This window comes from Rhinichthys klamathensis, unplaced genomic scaffold (genome assembly GCF_029890125.1).
Source record: "Rhinichthys klamathensis goyatoka isolate OS25496 unplaced genomic scaffold, OSU_Roscu_1.1 h1tg000105l_1, whole genome shotgun sequence".
NCBI lineage: Eukaryota > Metazoa > Chordata > Actinopteri > Cypriniformes > Leuciscidae > Rhinichthys > Rhinichthys klamathensis.
The window spans coordinates 1,078,007-1,101,374 of NW_026606644.1; the positions used below are offsets into that span (position 1 = coordinate 1,078,007).

Sequence of the window (23,368 nt, forward strand, 5' to 3'; positions counted from 1 at the left end):
CCACTGTGCAGGCTGGTGGTGGTGGTGTAATGGTGTGGGGGATGTTTTCCTGGCACACTTTAGGCCCCTTAGTGCCAATTGGGCATCGTTTAAATGCCACGGCCTACCTGAGCATTGTTTCTGACCATGTCCATCCCTTTATGGCCACCATGTACCCATCCTCTGATGGCTACTTCCACCATGTCACAAAGCTCTAATCATTTCAAATTGGTTTCTTGAACATGACAATGAGTTCACTGTACTAAAATGGCCTCCACAGTCACCAGATCTCAACCCAATAGAGCATCTTTGGGAAGTGGTGGAACGGGAGATTCGCATCATGGATGTGCAGCCGACAAATCTGCGGCAACTGTGTGATGCCATCATGTCAATATGGACCAAACTCCCTGAGGAATGCTTCCAGCACCTTGTTGAATCTATGCCACGAAGAATTGAGGCAGTTCTGAAGGCGAAAGGGGGTCCAACCCGTTACTAGCATGGGGTACCTAATAAAGTGGCCGGTGAGTGTATATATATATATATATATATAATTATCAATTACACTATACAACAACAGTTAATTTATTGTATGATTAATTCAGTGAATGGCATGCAGTTATAATATTTTTAGATAGGACTTTTTTATTTTGAGATTAATATTTTGATTAATACGTTTTACTTTACTATACAGTTATTGTATTGTATGATTAATTCTGCAAGTGGCATATGCTTTGAAATATGATTATTTTCCTTTTCTTTCTAGTTTTGTGTTTGTTTGGCACTCCAGCAAAATGAGTCAAGATTGATTTTTTTTTTTTTTTTATTTGATTTACTTCAGGTGATTTATTTGCAACACTGAAAGCTCAAATCAAGCACATTGCATTGTTGGGATACAGTATTGCATCATGCATTTTTCGCTGGTTCTATATATCACATTTTTGGCATAGTAGGTCCTCCAGATATTCTGTGCATATATATTCTGTATACAAAACACATACTATGAGTATTCTATTACAAAAACAGTGCAAGGACTGTTCAAACTATAGGAGGATGAGAATAAGGGTAGGAAAAGACAAGTCCTTTTGAGGATAGATGTTTAGATACGAGACAGAACAATGAGACCTATTGAGACGGTCCAGGCTTAGGATCCCAATAGAAAATCACTTTCAATCCAGAGCTTCATCTTTGTCTGGAAATCCAGCGTCTAGTGTTTGAGGCAGTTAGAGATCCACACCTGACTCCTGTCTGTAAAGTATGTTCGAATGGTTGTTCTCACAGTGCAGTCTGTAGTTCAGCAGTAATTTAAACAAACCTCATCCTGCCAGTAAGCTCTCTGTGTCCTAATAAAGGCAGAAGATGGAGACCAGAACGACTACAGAATGTAGTCTAACCGAACTCCTCCCAGCTGTGCTGGGACTGCAGGTTAAATGTATGAAAGGGAGTTTTTATAATATTCCAGAAGTGATTTGACCGTTTCTACTGATGTCTCCCATACAGAGATACTTTTTCTATTGCTTTATGATAATATTAGTCACGTGTCACAGCCTGAGGGTGTCTGTATACTTAAATTTGTACTTGTTTCTATTGCATATACCTGCACCGCACACAGCTTTACAGCGATTACAAGGGCTCGTGTCAATAAATGTCAAGAATAACAGCAGTGGGCATCTATGTTTGAGCATGGAGCGTTTAGTAATCTCTGGTCAGAGCATTTAGACTGAACTTTGTTGTTTTTGTGTGATGTCTGTTCTTCCCACAATGCTTTGAGGTGGCCCATCCATCGTTCAACTTTGTCTCATGTAAACAAACAAGATTGTTGCTTGGCAATGGCACTAGCAGTTCCTTGAGAGATGAATGTGTGAAATCAGTCTCGGTTTTGAATCCCGCTTTTATTTTGATGCTTTAGACTACGGATCTCACAGGTCAGTTTTTCAGCTGTCTTTTATTTTTCTTAGAAATTTCACCTATATACATTCAGCAAAGTAGTAGGCTATATGAAAATTCGATGTATTGTAAATAACACAATAATGCTTAAAATGCAGTTCAATACGAATCTGTTGATATAATTATTGTTTGATTATATTGAATCTCTCGATTCAGTGATTGAAATACAGAAAAGCAGTAATGGTGTGAAATATTATGCAACGCTGAATTTCAGCATTATTACTCCAGTCTTCAGTCACATGATACTTCAGAAATCACTCTAATATGCTGATTTGCTGCTCAGGAAACATTTCTTATCAATGTTGAAAACAGTTGTGCTGCTTAATATTTATATGGAAACTTTTTTTAGGATTCTTTGAATGGAAACATAATAACAGCATTTATTTTAAATAGAAATCTTTGGTAGCATTATACATTTCTTTACTATTGCTTTTGATTGATTTAATGCACCCTTGCTGAATAAAAGTATTAATTTCTAAAAAAAAAAAAAAAAAAACACACTGACCCCATACTTTTGAATGGTAGTGAAACACATTACTAGTTTGATTGAGAGACTGACTTGTGCATTATTGTTAAAAATCTGGTTATCTATGCAGAAAATGAATGAGACTTTTATCCTACTATTACACTTTATACAATATCAGATATGCACATTACATTATTATATTACTTTTATTGTTTCATCATCTCTCATTATAAGTTTTGTCCAGATATACTGCGTTATTGACCTATTACACAACCCACACTCATAGTCCTGCGTAACCAGCTACTAACCTCTAAATGACCAGAATAGACTCAGAGTCATAACTCCTTGGCTCACTGGAAGCATCGAGTCTAGTTATTTGTGTTTGTTTGTTTGTTATTTGTGGTCTCAATGTACTCTCTAATTCTGCAGTCAGGGCAGGTAAATTAGATATCTCTTTCTTAACATCAACTACTTGATCAAAACTACATACAAATATACATTGTGTTTATTGTGCAGTTTTGTTTATTTGTATCCTAGAATTGGCCAAGGGAGAAGGAAAAGTAGAGGTATGATTTCCAGGAGTGAAAGGAATATGATAGATGAGTGTGGTGAAGAGCACATGCACCGCAGAGCCGGATAAACATAAGTTAGCCACTCCTCCTTGAGGTCTCTCAGCCAATCACATCACACATTGCCTTATTAAGGGCAGCAGTGCTTGAGTGGTCCAGTAAGATGACAAGAGATGGACATGTTTGCAGTATTATGACGCTCTGGCTAGTATGGTCTGGGTTTTCTTCAAAATGCAGCAGTTATTATTTTTTTTTTTTTTACAGCTATTACTATGGCTGTGATATTTTAGAGCTCAAAATTCAAAATCTTTATACTTGGGTTAATCATGAAAACCCCTTTTTTTTGTATCAAGTTGTACCTTTTTGAAGTGTAATCGGATAGCATTCTGAATTGCATGATTACCATCAATCTCATGTATTAAATCACTCTAAATAAGGACTGAAACATTGTCAAGTTTGATGAAAACACATTGTGTGCTGTCTTGTTTTACATAATGTCCATTATACTGTGGCGTACAATAGAAATACTTTTAAATGTGCCAGTAAAAGCAGCTGTGTGAGGCAGCTAGTTATAAACATAACACTTCTTATGCCCCTTCTCATGTCATGGCTGAGTTTTACACGTTGTTTAGTGCAGTGCTTCTCAAGTATGTAGAGCTGTCTCACTACATACTAAGAAGCTGATTAGTGAGAAATATAAAACATTCTGGTAGGTGCATGGATCCCTGGGACTGGAGTTGGTTGTAAACACTGGTTTACTAAACCTCACAGGACCATTGGCTCTTGGTGCTCCCTCTAGTGCACACTATGACAATGTCAACTTATAATACTTTCACACCAAAGTTGTAGTGTTTTATTATGTTGTGTTGGCATATCCCTGTGTGGGCCTATTGCACTTTCATTCTGTGTGGTTGGTCTCACACTCTCTTTGTCTCATGCTAACAGTGATTTGCAGCAACAAAGCAATCGACAGTACTTTTCAGTGAGAGTTTTGAGGCAGTTTGATTGACAACAAGTGCAGACAAAGTGTGTTCACATAATTATGATGCAGTTGTCGTGTTTTAAATGTACGTTTTTCTTCATATATTTATATTTCATTTTTTCTTCTAATATTTATATTTTATTTCAGCTTTATTTGAACTGCTAAATTGTTTTTTTTTTAATTAGTTTTAGTTTCAGTTAAAAATAACAACACTGGCACTCAGTAATGTTGTCAAACACCTGTTTAGCGACTTTGCAACTAGGCAACAATTTCCAAGAATAATCATAATAGTTTGTCAATAAAATTAAAGCTGCAGTCCATAACTTTTGGGGCTCTTGCGGTTAATAAACAGAACTGTATGCGTCTTGCAGAATAACATTTATAGCCGGAGCTACTTCTCTCTGTTTATGTATGACGAGTCACGCAGGTACTGAGCTACTCCACATTGGTACGACCCAACCGGTCTAAAATTGTCTGAATATAAACACGCATTATAGGTGTACCATACAGTGATTCAGGATAATACAAAAAAAAAAAAAAAAATACGGTTTGGAAAATGGATTCATGATGTACTCGCTCATTTATTTTTTGTAAATTTTGAACTCAAAAAAAGTTATGGGTACATTTAGCAATCTAGCGGGTGAATTATGTATATAATGTATATTACGATGTGAACTATGCTCTTCTCCACTGACGTTCTAAGTTGTTCAAAGCGTTTAAGGATGCTGATTTTTAGAAGGCAGCTCTCTGATTCTGAGATTGGGAACAGGAACATGGTTTGTGTAACGTTAGCAACACATTATTAGCTGTTTGATAATATAGTAAAGCTAAAGGCTAATCATATTAATTACCATTATGTGTCATATTAGCTACTGTAAAGTTGACCGAGTGGATCAGGTATTCTGGGCTGGTGTGAGTGAGTGGAGACAGGGCTAATTTGCATATTCATAGAGCCGCGTATACTAAATGAAGCAAGGGTGTGAGTAACATTCAAGCTATTTTAAGGCATGAATCATTTTTTTCACAGGAATTTCTTTTTTTTAAAATATGTCATTTTGGTGATCAAAGATGAGTTTTAAGGGATAACATTGACTACAGAAGTAAAATCCAGATTATCCAAAATGTCCTGTCGCATTCGTAGCAATTAGCATAAAAGCTCAAAATGACATGGAAGATAGTTTTTATCTTGTTTAGCAGTCTTTAGTGTGTGCATTATAAGAATATAGAATTTTCTTAATAATACAGCTTGATTTTAATAAAGCTTCACATTCATTTGCCTTGTTTTTCTGACTTAAAGATGTTAAAAACAGGTCAGACTAATTAAAGACTTTCGTCTTTGCATCACCGAGTATTTGTGACTCCTGGATTGCTGACGCATGTGTGAGTGTGTGTAAATGTAGCAGCGATCATGTCATAAGTCCAGGAATCTACCGTGCTCCCACAATCCACTTTTATCATCCAGGCTAATTTCTGCCTGTAATCAGATTACTGCCTGTGAGCTGCCTAGCACCTCTCTCTCTCTTTCTCTCTCTCTCTTTCTCTCTCTCTCTTTCTCTCTCTCTCTCTCTCTCTCTCTCTCTCTCTCTCTCTCTCTCTCTCTCTCTCTCTCTCTCTCTCTCTCTCTCTCTCTCTCTCTCTCTCTCTCTCTCTCTCTCTCTCTCTCTCTCTCTCTCTACCCCTATCTCTCTCTCTCTCTACCCCTCTCTCTCTCTCTCTCTCTCTCTCTCTCTCTCTCCACCACCCTCCCATGTGTTTGCTTTAGCCCTGCAGTTTTGCCTGTGTGCATTTCCATCACGTTGAGTCCATCCGTGGCGGTCCCTCTCTCTCTCTTGCTCTTTCTTCGTCTGTCTGAGCCTGTGATTAGGTCTGTCTGTCCTTTTCCTCTCTTTCCTCTGTTTTCTTCTTTCCTTTTCATTCCAACATGTTTCAAAACCAGTGGATTACGAACTATCTCAACCATGTCACACAGTGTAGTCAAGGTAAGTGTGGAACTGTCTGTGCCCGGTTACTGTTACCAAGCAGTGAGGCTGATTTATGGGGATTTGAGTGAAAATCGTTACCGGGTCATTGATTGAATAGTTACTGTTACAGAAAGGATCGCACAGTTGTCTGATTTAAGAATGGATGGCTTTGTTTGAATTAATTTGGCATTGTGTGATCCTGGAAAACATAATTCATTTTAATAGTTGTACAAAACAGAAGTATGACTCTTGCTTTACTCTTGTTCTGTTGAGCATGAAGATTGGTTTATTGATCAGATGAAGTCTGAATACTTGTGGTGTGCTAAAGGTTTCCGTGAACTGACCATTTGTAGATAGTCTGCATCAGCTGATGACTGTTGCCAAATGAATCAAAGTGGTCATTCTGCCTGGAGTCAGTGTAGAAATACAGATAGCCCAGTCAATGGAGATTTTCAAATAGAAAGTATGCCTTTTTTGTGAAAATTGAGTACATTTTGTGTAAAATGAGTATTCAATAAAATTCAGAAACAGTAATTTTCTATACTATTAATTTGCCATCATTATTTTGTATAATAAATATTGTATTGGCCAATAGTCAATCTGTTGTCCAGAGACATTAACCATCGACATTAACCATTTTTAAAAATCAATATTAAACCCTTATCTGTGCAATTGATAGAGTTTGCCTTTTAAATACTTGCTCATCAAAGGGAACAAGATCATTGGCAAGCTCACTTATGGCGTCATATATAATTTTATCCATGTGCAGGTAAAACAACCAACCTCTAAAGTTTATATAAAAACACATTTTCTATATTTTTTTATTTACCAGATCTAGTTGAAGAATTTTTATCTAAGATAAAATTTTAAAACCTATTTTAATCTAATTCCTCTCCATGAATATAGCCGGGGTAGCTTGCGCAGCGTTAAACTATAAACAAACATTTCCTTTTTTTTCTCAGTGAATTTCAAATTTCGTGAAAAATTGAATTATATTAACCAATGTTGCATTATTAATTTCTATATCAAATAAATGCTGTTCTTTTGAACTTTCTATTCATCACTGAATACTGAAAAATGTTTCACAGTTTCCACAAAAATATTAAGCAGCTCAACTGTTTTCAGCACTGACAATAATAATAATTAATGTTTCTTGAGCAGCAAATCAGCATATTAGAATGATTTCTGAAGGATCAAGTGACACTGAAGACTGGAGTAATGGCTATATTGGCAAATAAATGACTTTAAAATAGATTATTTAAAAATATATTAAAATAAGAAAGGTTATTCTAAATTTCATATTTTACAATATTATTGTTTTTATCAATTTTATCAATCAAATAAATGCAGCTTTGTTGAGCATACGAACTATTGACACCTTGCTCGTCAGCTCACCATTGGAAAAATCAGGTCTTGTTGAAATGAAGCAGTTAATAGCCTGCATGTCTCAGTCCGTCTTAGATGTTTTGTTAAGCCAAATCTGTGTGTTTCAACTGACAAAGTTTCAGAGTCGCACCTCTGTAGTGCCTGCAACTGTCACACTGTGGATGAACCTGTACGTAATGTGTTGATCATGAAAAAACATGACCCCAGACTATGTGTCAACACTGTGTTAAAATGTGCTAATGGCAGGACGTGATAATTAGCGTTGTGCTGTCCACACATTAGATCATAAAATCCTTCACACAAACCTTGTGTAAAAGTGGTTTACTAGACGTCCGTCTTTCTGTGCTGTGAACTACATGTGTTTTAAGAAGGAGGGTGAACCTTTGAGCAGGGCCTATTTTTTTACCCTGATCTCCCCATCTAGTATTTTTAGACAATGCCTTGTTCTTCTCACCGCACTCGGCTAATTTGTGGCTGTCAGCATCCTGAGGTGATTCTCTGGCAACCCTGGGACGGAAACTCGTCCACTAGACTTCATTTAAGCTAATTAGGATGTCTTCACACCCACGTTTTACTTTGTTCTTCTCAGCTTGTTCTTGGAGCGAACCCTCCCTCCACAGCCCAGGATCTCCATTTGGAGGGGGTAAATTTATCAGTCGACACTGGAGAATGTTAAACACAGTAACTCAAGCTGTTGACTGTACAGCGGGGTAAAAAAAAAAATACGATGGATTTAAAGGGATAGTTCACCATTGAAATTGTTGTCATTTACTCACCCTTATGTTGTTCCAAACCTGTATGAGTTTGTTTCTTCTGTTGAACACAGAAGCTATTTTGAAGAATGTTGGTAACCTGCCAGTTGACGGTAGAACATTGAATTTTTTTTCCATAGTATTTTTTTCTACATTATGGAAGTCAATGGCTACTGTCAACTGGTTGATTACCAACATTCTTTAAAATATATATATTTTTTGTGTTCAACAGAAGAAAGAAACTCATACAGGTTTGGAACAACTTGAGGGTAAGTGATGACACAATTTTCATTTCTGGGTGAACTATCCCTTTAAATGGCCAAAACATGACGTTAAGATGGAATGTTATTAAAATCGGTGTGGTTGTTGGCACCAGGTGGAGACATTCAGGATAAATATGCCATTAAAATGTTTGTCCAAGATAAATTTGTGTCTTTCCCCAATTCTAATGAAAACATTGTTTACATATCACTGTAAAGCTGCTTTGAAACAATCTGTTTTGTATAAAGCGCTATATAAATATGGTGACTTGACTTGGTATATTTCTAAACCGAGATTGTCTTGTTTCTTTTTGCAGGCTTTGTCGGTGAAGCTTCTTCTAAGCTCTACAGCCCTGCACTACTAAAGAAAAGAGCAATAAGGTTAGAATACATGCATCTAGCCTTTATAAAGACCATTTATACATTTAAACTGTTCCCATAAGTGTATAGCTGAATTAAATCCCGAATTAATCCTTTGTAAGTTCTTTAATATTTAACTAAATGGGTTGATAAGAGAGATTAGAGATTTTCTGCCCAAACTGTCTCCTTACCCTTCCTGCCTACACAGCATTTATAAGGCAGCAGCATGCACTGCAACAACTTACATCTAAGATGGTGGACAAACCTGCTAAATTCATAAATGAAAATGAACAAAGTCAAAATATAAGCAAAAATAGATGTGTGTACTTAGAAGTCAAAATACACTTAAACATTTCTCTTTAGAAACTTTAAACGTTGCACTGCTAAAAACTGATCTAATAAATCTGTGTGCTATGTGTTTTTGTGCTTAGAATAGACCTCATCTTTTCATTAGCTTAGCAACATGTGCTAATGCCAGATAAATATGACCAAACTGGGTTTTGGAGCAGTGCTACAGTGTAGAGTGCTGCAGGATTTCTTGTGTGCTGCTGTTAAACTATATATATCCCATTCTTACACCTTTATTCTGGAGTTTAAATAAATCAAATCTTTGCTGCTGCTGTTTCTGAACGGCATATCTATACTTCTGTTATAAAAGTGATTGTTGAAATGAAGCTGTTGCACTCTGGACCTCAGGACACCGATTGTGTGTTGTGTTAAATATCTTGAGATCAATGGAAAGGGTAGATGTTTTGGTTACTGTGGTCACAAATTGTGATTGGTCACAATACTGCACAATATATTGATTCTTTAACAAAAAAAGACTTTTGCCTAGGAGAAAAAGAGGCATAGTCTGCTGTTATCATCACAGACCCAGAGTGTGTATGTGTGGGTGTATGTGCATGTTATCTTTTGTTGTTTCCATTGGTTAAGCTGTTAAAAGAGAAGAATATGCTCTTGACATGCCTTTTAATGTGTCCAGAATAAATCAAAACATCAGTTCTAAAGGAGTTCTCACGATAACACAAACATAAACATGTTGTAGTCACAACTCAGAATGTCTAAATTAAGCTTATGGATGTCATTGTCAATGATCGTAGTGTATGTTCTGCCATATATCTTAGTTATTGTGTTTCATAGAATGAGAGTGGCCAATTTCATGGTATGAAAATAGTAAATATAGTCCTATATTAATATCTAATTATTATCAGAAATACATGAAATGTAAAGGAACATAATGGTTTCAATAAGAAACGTACGCACATTCAAATAATATTTAACAGAAATCAGAAGCCAGAAATCGAGCCAGATTTTTGTATGTTTATTTATAGTATCGGTAATATATATATATATATATATATATATATATATATATATATATATATATATATATATATATATATATATATAATTAAGAATTTTGATCATTTAAATTTAAAATGAAACTAAGCCCTGTCACAATGCTTGATTGATTGGTTGGTATGTTACAAGGGTCTTGATTTAATTTCCTATAATTGAACAGGAGTGAAGAAGTTTCAGGTATGTTAACCACATTACAGTATATCATTTCACCACGTTCTCTTTCAATCATTTTTAAACTAGTTAACTACAGCTTGTTTCTAAGCAAGATACTGGTGTGGGGAAGTATATACTATGGTTTAAGTGGAAAAATTGACCTGGCCTGTTTACTATTATTATAAGTTATTGAAAATGTAATGCACATCAAGGGTGTAATGGCCATTACACCTTATTGTGCGTTATTTTTCAATAATTCAATGCCCGAGTCAGTTATTTATCCATGTATAGTTTCCATATCGGGTGCGTCTGAAAAGTTTCCACGAATGCAATCTAAACCTGTTCAAGCTCTAATTGGTGTTCTGCGGTCCTGCTTATGAGATTGTTGTGGATAGCGAAGGGTGTGCTGTAAATGGGAGTAATTGGAGTGTGCTGTTTGGGATGGAGGGACTGGTACCATGGTGAAGGGGAACTCTAAATGTATAAATACCTCAGCAGCTAATCTATTCCTGTGGTCAGATGCAAGTAAACGTTCAAGATCCTCTATGCTAATTCAGCTTAAAATGTCACACGGGAACACATTGGTAGATTTGGCCACATGATCATGACCTGCCGATGTAGAATTTTGGAGACACTAAGTTCCAAATCCGCTTTTTTTTCTACGGTGTGCAGAGATTAGATGTTGGAAAAATCAACAAAGATCTAATATATAATTTGGGTTGTCGTGGCCAAGCAGGTAGTGTGCCTACTGTTACATCCTTGTGGATCCTAGAACAACATTCCTATCAACCAATTGGATTTTAGGGTTGCGGTTACACTTAATGTAGGGCAAGTCCCCTTTAAAAAAAAAAAGTGGCAGAAAGACCAAAAATTTAATTAAACACATCAAATCTACTGTATCTGTATCTATATGACGCGAACGTGACATTTACTAAAGCAATATTGATTGCAATAGGATTGTTTTGAATTATGCACTCTCTGTTTTTGCCTTACAGCTTTGGTGTGGATGACAGGACATCACTGGTTAGGAGTACTACAGATATTGATGCAAACATTCTTGCTGTGCTGCCCAAAGGTGAGAAATACTAAGATAAGGTAAAGGATGGAAATAGTGAATTAATTATTTTTTTTAAAGTTCTTAAAGTTGGATATTTACTAAAATCCTTTTTAGTTTCAGAGCTAAGGAAGCAATTTGAAACCACGATCAGAAGTCATCCAGAAATGAACAGGTACATTTGGTCTCCCAAAAGTTTTCTATGCATGTTAAAATTAAAATGGCTTATCTATAGCTCAAACAGTTGAGTATGGCGTTAGCAATGCAAAGGTCATGGATTCGATTCCCATTGAATGCATGAACTGATAAAATGTATACCTTGAATCCAATGTAAGTTGCTTTGCATAAAAGCATCTGCCAAATGCATAGATGTACAATGACTGAATACTTTTGAAAACTCATATACGGGTAGTCTGTTTTAAGGAATGTTATCATTACAAAAAAAAAAAAAAAAATTTAAGTAACTTACAGTATGTTGTATCATTACTTTATGGAAAGCACTGTCAGTCTTAGCCTCTCAGTTTTCCAGAATGTTGTGTTAACCCGAACACTACATAAATCATGCAGGAAAGAAAGGATAGCAAGAAGGTTGGAGGGGATTGAATCTGATGTTCCATCTGCTCTTGCTACAAGCATGCAACACACAGCCGGCCTTGTGACTAATCGGCTACTGGAGGAGGACACACCACGCTACACACGTGCTTCAGATCCCAGTGATCCAGGCATTGTGGGTGAGACACCACAATTTATTTATTTCTGTAAGCAGACGATATACATGGACAACTATGCCAAGAGACACTATTTCTATTGCTATGTGTTGTTCTGTCATTTTGACAAACCCCTTTAAACTTTGGCACATAGAAGAAGAGGTGTGCTATAACTTTTATTAGCAACCTGAAACCTAGCGGACAATGTAACAGCTAGAGACCACAGTATCATATAATTTTGGACCAGTAAGCAATCACCCATTACAACCTAGATACCACACAATAACACACTAAAAAAACACTCAGAATACTATATCAATGCCCTGGCATTGATCACACATTCTTCAGAAGTAAACTTTTTTTTTTTAATAAAATGAATTCAATGATGATGTCCTCTCACTCTCTGTTTGCCTCTCTACAGTGCGGCGCTACAGTCGTGATGAGATGGAAGCTCCAGAGCGGCAATCCAGAGGTCGGACACGTCCAGATCCACAGTCGTCCGCCAATCCCGACCCGATAGGCCTTACCCCAGCAGGGTCTGACGCAGCCAGCCTCAGCTCTAAAGCGGAGCGGATCGCACGCTACAAAGCTGAACGCCGACGACAATTATCAGAACGTTACGGAATCCTCCTTGACCAGGAGGTGGACCTGGATTACACGCCACGCTACACACGTGCACGGAGAGAGTCTGACTTGTCGGACAGAGGGGCTCCTCCTGACAGGGGACGTGGTGAAAGCAGAACAGGGGGCGTGGCATTGCAAGAGCAGGATAAGGGGCGGGATCGAAGCAGCAGCAGGTCTAAATACAGCAGTTCAGGGATAGGGCGGGTCTTCATGCCTTCTGACCCCGCCCCCGATCCTGCTCCTCCATCAGGCTTTGATGCCGAGCGAGAGAGAGAGAGGGCAATGAACTTGGAAAATTATAGACGAGCACCTGATCGAAGTCCGAAACCACGCCCACAGGAAGCTCCGGTTCCCATGGAAACAACAGCTGCCCAACCAACGAAGGGTGTTGCTGTTGTCACTGTGGCAATTTCTCCTAGAACAGCACGCAGAGCTTCGTTGCCCACAACACGATATGGCATCTCTCCTGGAGACCTGTTCATTGAGCAACAAGCTCAAAATATCCTCAACAGACAGGGGTAAGTATGTTTGATCTTTCTGGATGTTAGAAAGTGTTTGAGGACCCTGATTTTGATTGACGTGGTATTGTCTTCCTGTGTTGGCGTACTTCCTATTGAAACAAGAAGTTGGTGCGGGACATATAAGAGGACTTGCTCTTTTTTAACATTTAGCTTGAATGAATGCTACCATATCTATGGCCTCAAAGTTAAAAAACCATGGACTAATGGTACAAAACTGCCAATTAGATTTTTAAGATGGGGTCCCGTAAAATTTTGAGATCTTGAGACTTTGAGATCCCAGCTTGCTTCATTTTTAGAAATCATCCTATAAAGCAAGTAAATGCAACAGGGTTAACAATTGCCATCATCTATCTATACCGATAAACTGGTGGACTTCGACAAGACTAATGCTTTGGGTTTTTTGCCTCACTCCGATAACGCTAAAGCTCTTACATTCTCCTTGTAAAAATGCTGAATGGACCAGCTATTATGTTTAGTCAGGTTCACAGTCATGCCTGGGGTGAAATACCTGTATGTAGATCTGTTCACTGGACATCAGCAAGAATTTCACTTTGATGCTCTGCTGAAGTTTTACCTAGTTTCAATGCTTAGTCTCTCCATAGTCATGGACAAGAAATTAAAATTACTTAGTATGACAGTAATTGGTTGATTTCAGACATTTATCAAATTTATCTCAGCATCAGAGGAGAAAAGCAACTCATTTTATTTAAAATAAACAACCTATACAAGTCACCTAGTGTAACCCTCATTATTTCATAGTGATTGTTTCCATAGGAGACCCTTACAATAATTTATAAAGAGATAAACTATCTTTTATATCCAAGTACGGGTACATGTGTTTTAATCGAGTGTTACATAACTCTTGACACTCTAAACAACCCTTGAGGAGAAAAATGTCCAGGATGAGATCATCACACTTAAATGTCCCTAAGGCAGTAGTCAGAGACTAATTAAAGAACCTAAGAACTAAAGTCAGGCAAGATAACTATACAACCAGAAAGAGAGGAAATCAACCAGGGAATACAACCTGGGATCGTGGACAGAGATGTTTTATTTGTGACATTACAATAGTCCCCTATTAGAAACTCATTTAGGATTGGTGAAGTCATGAGTGTGTTTTGTTATAGTGGTAAATGCCATGGTGTTGTCACTGTGATAACTGGGATCTGGGCCTCTGTGTTCTTTAGCTTGGCAGCTCTTTCTCAGAGTGAGTGGTCCCTCAGGAGAGACATGGACAGTGAATCCATGTCACAAATCAACTGGCCATCCAGGTATCAGAGTGGAAGTGTAACCCTTTAAATTCCCTCAGTTGACCCGCTAACTCCATTTTCCCACAATAGTCCTTATCCTACAAAGTCCATGTGCACAAGTATACATTTGCACACCTTAATTTTCATCCCCTTGACCCTATCATCTATAGTCACCATAGATGATGGCAAACCGTTCCCTTTTTAATCTCCCCCTGCATCCACTGCGTTTTTTTACCACTGACCTTTGTTCCTCGCCAAAATATGACCAGCTCCTAACAATGAACCTTGGCTTCAGTCCTTTTCAATTTGTCCCTGTCATAAACCTATAACAGGTGAGTCACTGCTGGTTGAGAGGTTATCAATAAATGGTTAAGTAACTATAAATGGTTACCAGGACATGATAGCTTGTTAATGATTTCATATTAGTCTATCAAAAGGGTAATAAATAACTGGACTGGATTTTAAATATGTTGGGGTTTTTTTGTTTTGTTTTTTGTTCCCTGTGTGGTAAACATTGATGTCAGGGAAAAGCTAGCTGCAGAATTAATTGAAACAATCTATTTTAAGTTTGTTTTGATGACACTTGATTCCTTAATTTTGATGACACTTTCTCTCAAAATTAGGGATGCACAATATTATCGGCAAATAAAGGCTTAAAATGTAAACATCGGCCTGATTTAAAATGATGCCGATATGCCTTGCCGATAATATGATAATATGATAATAGCAAGTATGATCACATGCGCTGTGGTCATTTTTTAAGGAAACTTTTGCCTGAATGGTGATTAGATTCAATGTTTTGGATCGCTGCACTGAATCTCAGAATGCAAGTACAGAATGATGCGTCCGGTGTGCAATACAGTCATTAGCGTGTGCAGCAACCTCTCCCGGGTCCTAATGTCCGCCCGGTGAGGTGTTTTATTTATTTAAGAAGGTGCTGTAGGCCTAATTAGACCAATAAAATGAAAAGTAAAATACACAAATAACATTAAGATACTTGTGTTTCTGAATAAATAAAGCAGCAGTTGCTGTCATAAAATCACAAATCTAGTTTGATTTAAAGGTCAGAAGCTATAGTTTACATGATGAATAAAAATCACAAACATGACACTTGTAAATTAAATAATTTTATATATACAGTTTAATTCAATAATGTGTCATTCTTTCAAATGGATTATAAAAATAACTTGAATCCAAAAAGCTCTATGGCCCTGTTTACACCTGGTATTAAGATGCATTTTGGTCGATCGGATCGAGGTGGACGAGGGAGACACATACCCGTTTACACCTGGTGTTTTAATTTGTCTCTTTTGTCCACTTTTAACTACTTCTGTTCTGTCCTGATTTCTTTGAGTGAAGGGTTTTGGGGGGTAAATGTATGTTGTTGTTTTTTCAGATCTTTCGATCTAATGGACAAAATAAGCGTGCACAATTTACAAATGAACGCGCCCGGAGACTACGGAAAAACATTCAGTACGGAAAGCAGCAGCTTTCGTTTCTGCTCTGACAGCCGCAAGACTGTGCCGAACGCTGTGAGTGTGTGTTAGAAATCAGGAATGGTGAGAGAACATTGAGCTTGGTACGTTTTTCGTCTTCAAACCAAACTTTGTTGAAACAAAAGTTGAAATTCCACATGAGCGTTTACACTAGGAAAGCAATCCGGTCAAATGCATTTTCGACTACCTATGGAAGGGGTTGAAAGTGGACAAGCTCAAAACATTTTACATCCCATTTAAACCTGTATTTAGTGTCGTCCACCTGTGAACGGGGCCTAAAATATTTTTTTGCTTTTGGTGTAGACCATCTACAAATGTTAAATCCACAAATAACATGTTAAGGTTACAACTGCATCTAAAAACAGCAGTGATTTATTTTATTATTGTTAGTTCAAAGCTTTGTCAAAGCATTGTCAAAGCTTTCAATGTTTTCTCATTATAAATGGAACTTTAATAATGTTTTAGTTCTAAGGAAAGTGCACAGGAAAGACTTTGTGTCGTTTCCAAACAAAAGGAAAAGATATCGGCATCAGCGATCCACCAAAATGAGTTGATAAATATCGGCATATCGACAAAATATTGTGCATCCCTACTCAAAATGATAGTAGGTCATGCTTTGAACTGGGTGAATGTTAATTCCTCTCTTTCCTCCCTTCATGAAGAATACGAGTAAGAGAGAGACAGACAAGGGAGGATATCTCAGGAAGGGTTTCTGATTCTGGGCCAGAAGCATCCTCTGTCAGACATCATCCAACAGTTGCCCCTCAATATTTGGCTCCACGACCTCAATCTGCTAACCAGCCGCGAACACGGAGCACTGATCCCCCAATCCAACAACCGAGTCAGCTAGCAGAGGCCCGTCAACAAAGGGCACATAGTGCAGAGCGGCCCCGATTCCAGCGCAATCACAGTATGGATTCACCTGCCTTTCAACACATACCTTCGAGTGAAATGGGAATTCATCAGCGTGCTCAAAGTGCAGAGCCCCCAAACTATGAACAGATTCCAGGTGTACACCCTAGCACCATGGGTCATCAGCCTGGATTCGGGAAAATCAGGCAATCCCTACCAAGGCGAGATAGTCAAGATGCTCAACAACCGACACAAATGACACAACAACCACGCCCAGCATACAAAGACCTCCAGCAGCCATTACCTGGTCGCAGAGATGCCCCACCACCTGTACAAAAGTATCGGGCTATCCTTCAACCAGTGCCTTTGGATCGGGACTCTCGCCAACCAGCTCAAGCACATGCAACTACTCAGAAGCCTCTACATGAATATGAACACACCTCGCATTTGCGTCCGTTACATAGGCATTATGGTCACAGCCAACCTTTGCAGTATGGTACAGTCCAGGCATTACCTCCAGCCTACGGACAAATTGTCCACTCTGGTCCTTCCCATGCATCTAGCCATCTATCCCCACCTTCAAATGCTCACGTAGCTCATCCTGTGCCTGGACCTCCACTTGGCATGTCTGAGATGCTGGATCACAAAGAATGCTTGGCCTCACCTGGTTCGACATCTACTGGAAAAGAGGGTGAAGAGACAAGATGGCGTCCCAGTGCTGATCATATTCAGCCCGTTTACAGAGAGGGTCGATCAGCATCCAGGGTACATCCACCTTCAGAAGGGCTACTTAGGAGCAGAAAGGCTGTGCTACCCTCAGAGATCCGCCGCAGACAAAAAAGTGTGGATGATCCCATATGTGGACAAACTGATGAAGTTTTAGAAAGTCAAAGAATCAGAACGATTAGCCAGTCAGAGGAGACCGAGGGTAGAGGTGGAAGAAAGTTGCACCAGTTGGAAGGAAGGGAAGGGCCTGATGGAAGAGGAATGGCTCAAATGGAAGAGGGCACAATAACAGGTGAAATGGGTCTAGTAAATGACAGAGAAGGGCTTGTTGACAGAAGGAACAGACAATCTGAGGAAAGGGAGGTAGATAATGGCACAAAGAACAGTTGGACAGGTGACGATGTGGGACGTAGTGTAAGGAAGATTGGTCAAAGAGAAGAGAACAAGCAAAGGAGTGGTATTAAAAAGGAGGAAGGTCAAGGTAATTGGAGTATTAACCAGTTAGAGGGGATGGAGCAAGGAGGTGTCAGGAAGGTTAACAAATTCAAAGAAAGAGAACGGGAAGTTGATCAAAGAAAAGCCCACGCTGAACAGTCTGTTGAACCACTGGTACAGGGTGATAATAGAATCAGTCAGGAGGTAGAAGAGCAAGAAGGCCAAAGGTTCCTGCAAAAAGAAGTGGTAGAAGGACATGGTAGAAGACAACGGATCAATCTGTCAGAGAACGAGGAAGGGCAAGTCAGACGAAGAAGGATAAGCCAATCCGAAGATGTTTGGGAGGGACGTAGGGTACGTACAATTGGCCAGTTGGATGAATGGGAAGCGCAAGGAGTGCATCGAATGGGCCAACCAGATGATCAGTTTGAAGGACGTGAGAAAGGAAAACAGAAGTATAACCCACAAGTATCTGAAGGTATGGACACCACTCCCACACAGGTAAAGCTGACCAATGAACAGCATTTTCCACACAATAAGGTGGGGGAAGTTGGAGGGTACTTGCAGAAAGGTTCCTCCCTCCCACAAGCTCAACATCGCGTGAGTCAGGATGCATGTGACCTCAGGCCAAAGGCACGAATCCGCTCCATGTCAGATATTGGAGTAATGCAGCGATCTGCTGCATTGAGAAGTCTTGAGCGTGCTGCCAGTCGAGAGTCTGCCATAGTGATGGGTCCTGGGCTTCATACTAAGGAGCCGGGTGCTGTGGCCAATGGTGAAATGGGCACCTTGGACACAAGAGTTTCTGTGGCAAAGCTGAGACATTCCTACCTGGAGAATGCTTCTGGACACAGACCTGAGCTGTACGTGGACTGGCCTATCAGCATGCTAAGTCAAGATTTTGTCAAAGATGATGATTAAACACACTAACCTTCAAGTAATAACCCTTTCTTTTGGATGTAAAGTTCTGCTTTGTTAATGCAGTGTTAACTCTACCTGCTGTTGTCTACCGTATGCTGCTGTTCATTCAGAAGTTTAATTTGGAATTGCTGAAACTTTACCACACATCCAATCAACTAAGTCTGAATGGAGGAATGTTGGCTTCAACTAATGACTTTTGCATTTAAAATCACTTAATCTAAACTTAATCTAAATCTATTTTGGCATCTCCTCTAACTATATGGGCAGCAGGATGAGATTTTGTAGGGTTACAAACTGTTGGATCTTAACCTTGCCTTGATCTTGTGCGAATAATTTTGGTTCTGTCTTCATCAAATGCATGATTATCATTACTAAATAAAATTGATTGTGTGATTTGTTGATTTGATTGATTTGTTGATGTATTGCTCAGTTTAAGTAGCCTGAAATATGAGGGATTTAGATTAGGGTTTTTGATTTGTGACTCTTGACTAACTTTGTTATGGAGTGTTTGTGTGTGCATGACAATTTTCTTGTATGCACATACAATTGTCTTGGGGTTTTTATCCTGCTAATTTTGCTTTAGAGTCTCTGTACCTAACTAATTCTAAAAGTTATTTTTTATTAAGACAATCTTTCCTGTCTAAAGGGAGTCTAAAGGTGACCAGGTTCCCATGGAGACTGATCCAGTTGTCAGCAGTGACCGGGAGAGAGGAGCACGTCGGCCCAGACGTTATATTTCCCCTGGTGATGACAGGAAGTCATCTGAGAGGTTTAGAACCCAGCCAATTACATCAGCCGAAAGGCTGGAGTCTGATAGGTACAGTGAAACAGGAAGTCATCTGTTGCACTGAAACCACCAATTTATTATTTGTTGTGGTAAATTGTCTCTGTTTTATTCTCAAATCTTTTAGAGTTAAAAAATTTTTTTTTTTACTTATCAGTTATGAAAGCGTTTTTGAAAGGTTCAGTCAGTATCTGTAAAGTGCATTTGTTCTGGCTACAGTATGTGGTTAATTTTTCTTTTCTTTAGTCATCATATTACACCAGTTGAATCATCAGGGTCAGTTATTTTTGTTCTGTTTGTACTTCTATCTTCAGGTCCCATCTTAGTCCAGAGCATCAACATGGAGAATGTGAGTCAAAATTTAAGCAATATCAAACAAACTGTTGTACCTAATATCAGCAGCTGTGATTTGGCCAAAGTCATGATTTTACACACCATTTCTATAAAAACAGTTCATATTGAGTAACTTAACCCTCTCTTTTGTGTAGTGGATGAGGAAAAAATGGATGAACGAGCTAAAATGAGCGTGGCAGCCAAGAGGTCTCTTTTCAGGGTATCAGCTCTCTGTAGCACACACAACTTGTTGAATATGAAATATCACATGAAACTAATGGCTACAAAAACAATATTGAATATATTTGTATATATATATATTTAGTTAGTTAATGCAGTTAATATTGCCTTTGTATGTATAGCCATAACATTTTTTTTTCTTCTTTGTGACCTTTCCTGGTTTGTCTTTTCTCGTCTGGCAGGAGCTGGAGAGGACTTCAGACGGAGGTGTACCCAAACCTCGGTCACGCAATGCTGCGGTTGAGCGGAGACTCAGACGAGTGCAGGATCGTTCACGGACACAGCCCGTCACGTCAGAGGAAGTTGTCATTGCTGCTACGTAAGTAATTTCATACTTTTTGTGATGTAAAGGATCTGGTTTTCATATCATTCAATTTTACCTGCTATTTTAAGTCAAGTCAAGTCAGAAACCAAGCCAGTTCTCCTCTGGCCAACGAACAAACACTGTGTGATTATGATTCAGGCCGCATCATAAGTCAGAATTCAGATCGGGATCAGTAGCTTTCAAATTTTCATCATTAAAATATTTGTTTTAAATAAATAGTTTTGCCAGAAGTTATTAATTCAGTTTACTCACCTTCATGTCATTCTAAACCAGAATGCTGTTGTTTTTTCTGTCGAGCTCAAAGAGAATTTTGAAGAAGCAAGTTATATCATAACTTCATTTTTGGAGCTTGTGGTCATTACGGTGAATGTTTTGTCTTTGCGAGAAAACAAATTACAGCATACAACAACATGAGGATGAGTAAATAGTGACAGAATTTTTCATTGTGGGTAAACTGTTCCATTCAAATACAGTATATACCCATCACTGACCACTTCATCACCCCCTTCTTTTGCAATAATTCTTGTTCACTTCATTCCTTTTGTTTTGTCCTCCTCTAAAGTTCCCCTGCTCCCCCTTCCCAAGTCATCACTGTTCAAACCACTGCTCCCAGAATCCCCAGTCCTGCCGTAGTCAGCACTTCCATGACTAGCTTCAGGTATCATTTGAATGCTTTATTTTATTTTGTATACTTTTCTGTGTAGGCTATATGTGATCATTTAGGAATTGTTGTCTTGAGCTACATGCTGTTTCCCAGTTTGTTCATTGTTTAACTTGGGCTTTTTACAGACATGTGTTTTTTGACAGCATCATTGCATATTAATAGAGAATTCATACCATACTTGAAAGAAAGAGTATAATTAAATGGTTCATTCATTCTGGTGTGTTGGATTATTCAATTCGTTCTCAAAAATGTCTCTGTGGGAATGTTTATGTGACAGTGCGCCATCTGCTGGTGTATTTTATGTTCATGCGCTGTTGTAAATTGTTGTTGGGAGTGTGAAAACAGAATGGCTGGCTTGCAATTATGGGGTTATGCAGTTCCTCAATTTTGTAATGTGAGCATGTGCCTGTGTCTATGAAAAAGTAAGAGTATATTAATGTGTGTGAGCATGTGCAGATGTTTTGGGTGTCTACATCAGCGCGTGGTCACCCAGATTAGCTGTAAATGGTCACATGGTTAGCAGCAAAACACATTCTGCATTCTTCATGCACACCCAAATGTCAGAGGTGTCACCCATCTGTCAAGAAGACTTTTATGAAAGTGGCAGAGGAGGAGAATACCTTAAATTAGAACAAAGGACAAACAAATCAAAAAATAAAGTTTCACTCAAATTAAGTAAAGAACACAACACCAATGCATTTGAGTCCTATGTCTTTTTTAAACCTTGTATAGATTGAAATAATGGCTTGGCAGTAGATTGAACTCCGTTTTTGCGTGTGTGTTTAATAAGGTAAAACTTACATTATTTGCACCTGTTTACTTGTTTACTAAGTACATGTTTACTAAGTTCTTGCCACTGTCTGTACAGTTACAGAGTTACAATTATACAGATCCCTTGAATCTTTTTTGATAAATCTTTTGTTGTTGTTAGTCCACATGTAATTTATGGACAGCTGACTGTATAATGTATAAAATCATATTGCTCTGCTTGATGACTGAGGTCTGGATAAACAAATGCACAAACCAGGAATAGTTACTGTGATGCTCACTGCGATTAGTTACTATAATTGTTTATGAATCATTTTGTGTGCAATTTTGTTAGCAGCCATGTCTCTGTGTGCAGTGTTTTATTATCGCATAAAAAACCTGTAATTCTCCTCCCAGTTTGCAGGCATCATCAGCACATGGATCGGCCCACCATGAGCAGGAGAAAGATGATGTATCAAAGGAGGCGGTTGCGGGAGAAGAGGGCTTGGGGCTTAATGAACCGGACCTATCAGCACTAAGCCTAGCTGAGAAGATGGCATTATTCAATCGCTTGTCGCAACCCTCTGGCCAATCAGCAAACGGACCCCGCTCGGACACACGCCAGCGTAGGGCCAATGCCCGCTTTCAGACCCAACCTATTACCCAGGGCGAGGTTGATCAGGTGAGGTCTCCTTTTTACCTATTTTTGTGGAAACCACTTAAGTAAATGCATATTTTTGCTTTGAGTACTTTAAAGATGAAGTCTAAAATGTCAATGCTAGGTGCACCAAGTTTACAGAGGTTATGCATTATTATTATTAGTCAGTTATTTTTGTTATAAGGCCATTACTTATTTTATTGTCTTTGTTTGTTTGCATATATTTGGAAATTATTTCAGTTTAGTGGCGTTAGAGATGATAGCCTTCACTTTAGAGATGATTAAAGAGAGATTTAAAAAAAGAAAAGCATTCAATTTGTCTTTCATTCTGAATCATTTAGCGTTGTAATTGACTTCAGTCAATACTCTCTTGAAAGTGAAGAGACATTGTGCCATTCACAGGAATTTACAAAAGACGTAGACCCGTCCAGTCTCACAGATCAACGCGCTGTGACTAATGATTCTGTTGGTCCCCCTCAGAGCGAGCAAGTAAGAGATCCTGGACTGAGACTTTTGATTGGCTGAGCAGTGAGAGCTTTGCCTTGGCAGCAGCTGCTGATTGGTTAATTGCTGAGGCCCCGACAACATTGCATTTTCCAAGTGGATATTTGCTACTGCTGAGTTGCATTATACCTGCTTTGATTTTGACCGGTTTCATTTCTTAATCTAGTAACTGCATTTCACTGCATTCTTTCATTTACTCAACCTCATGTTATTATAAACCTGTATGCCTGCCCCCAATATGGAATGAGATGTTTGGCAGGATGTTCATGTTGATTTTTTTTCTTCATATAGCAAAAGCATATGGAGAACAGGGGCTGTCAGTATCCAAAATGTGGTCTTTTCCTCACACAGCG

At 38.6% G+C, this 23,368-nt stretch overlaps 1 protein-coding gene across 16 annotated transcripts in view; it reads left to right on the plus strand.

The window, feature by feature from the left end:
* The window catches only part of svilb (supervillin b), a 63,087-nt gene that overhangs the window by 10,941 nt on the left and 28,778 nt on the right, over positions 1-23,368 (plus strand). For 5 of the 16 annotated variants that reach the window (XM_056253461.1, XM_056253458.1, XM_056253463.1 and 2 more), the window contains exons 1-15: positions 5,709-5,919; positions 8,617-8,680; positions 11,170-11,249; positions 11,346-11,403; positions 11,796-11,959; positions 12,357-13,077; positions 14,268-14,351; positions 16,489-18,702; positions 19,407-19,577; positions 19,859-19,893; positions 20,033-20,097; positions 20,300-20,436; positions 21,005-21,100; positions 22,271-22,535; positions 22,914-23,000. In XM_056253461.1, coding sequence (XP_056109436.1) covers positions 5,862-5,919; positions 8,617-8,680; positions 11,170-11,249; positions 11,346-11,403; positions 11,796-11,959; positions 12,357-13,077; positions 14,268-14,351; positions 16,489-18,702; positions 19,407-19,577; positions 19,859-19,893; positions 20,033-20,097; positions 20,300-20,436; positions 21,005-21,100; positions 22,271-22,535; positions 22,914-23,000 — 4,299 coding nt within the window. In that variant the 5' untranslated portion in view covers positions 5,709-5,861. Of the gene's footprint in view, positions 1-5,708; positions 5,920-8,616; positions 8,681-11,169; positions 11,250-11,345; positions 11,404-11,795; positions 11,960-12,356; positions 13,078-14,267; positions 14,352-16,488; positions 18,703-19,406; positions 19,578-19,858; positions 19,894-20,032; positions 20,098-20,299; positions 20,437-21,004; positions 21,101-22,270; positions 22,536-22,913; positions 23,001-23,368 lie in introns of those variants that run through there. The other 11 variants (XM_056253459.1, XM_056253475.1, XM_056253470.1 and 8 more) reach the window with 9 other exon arrangements.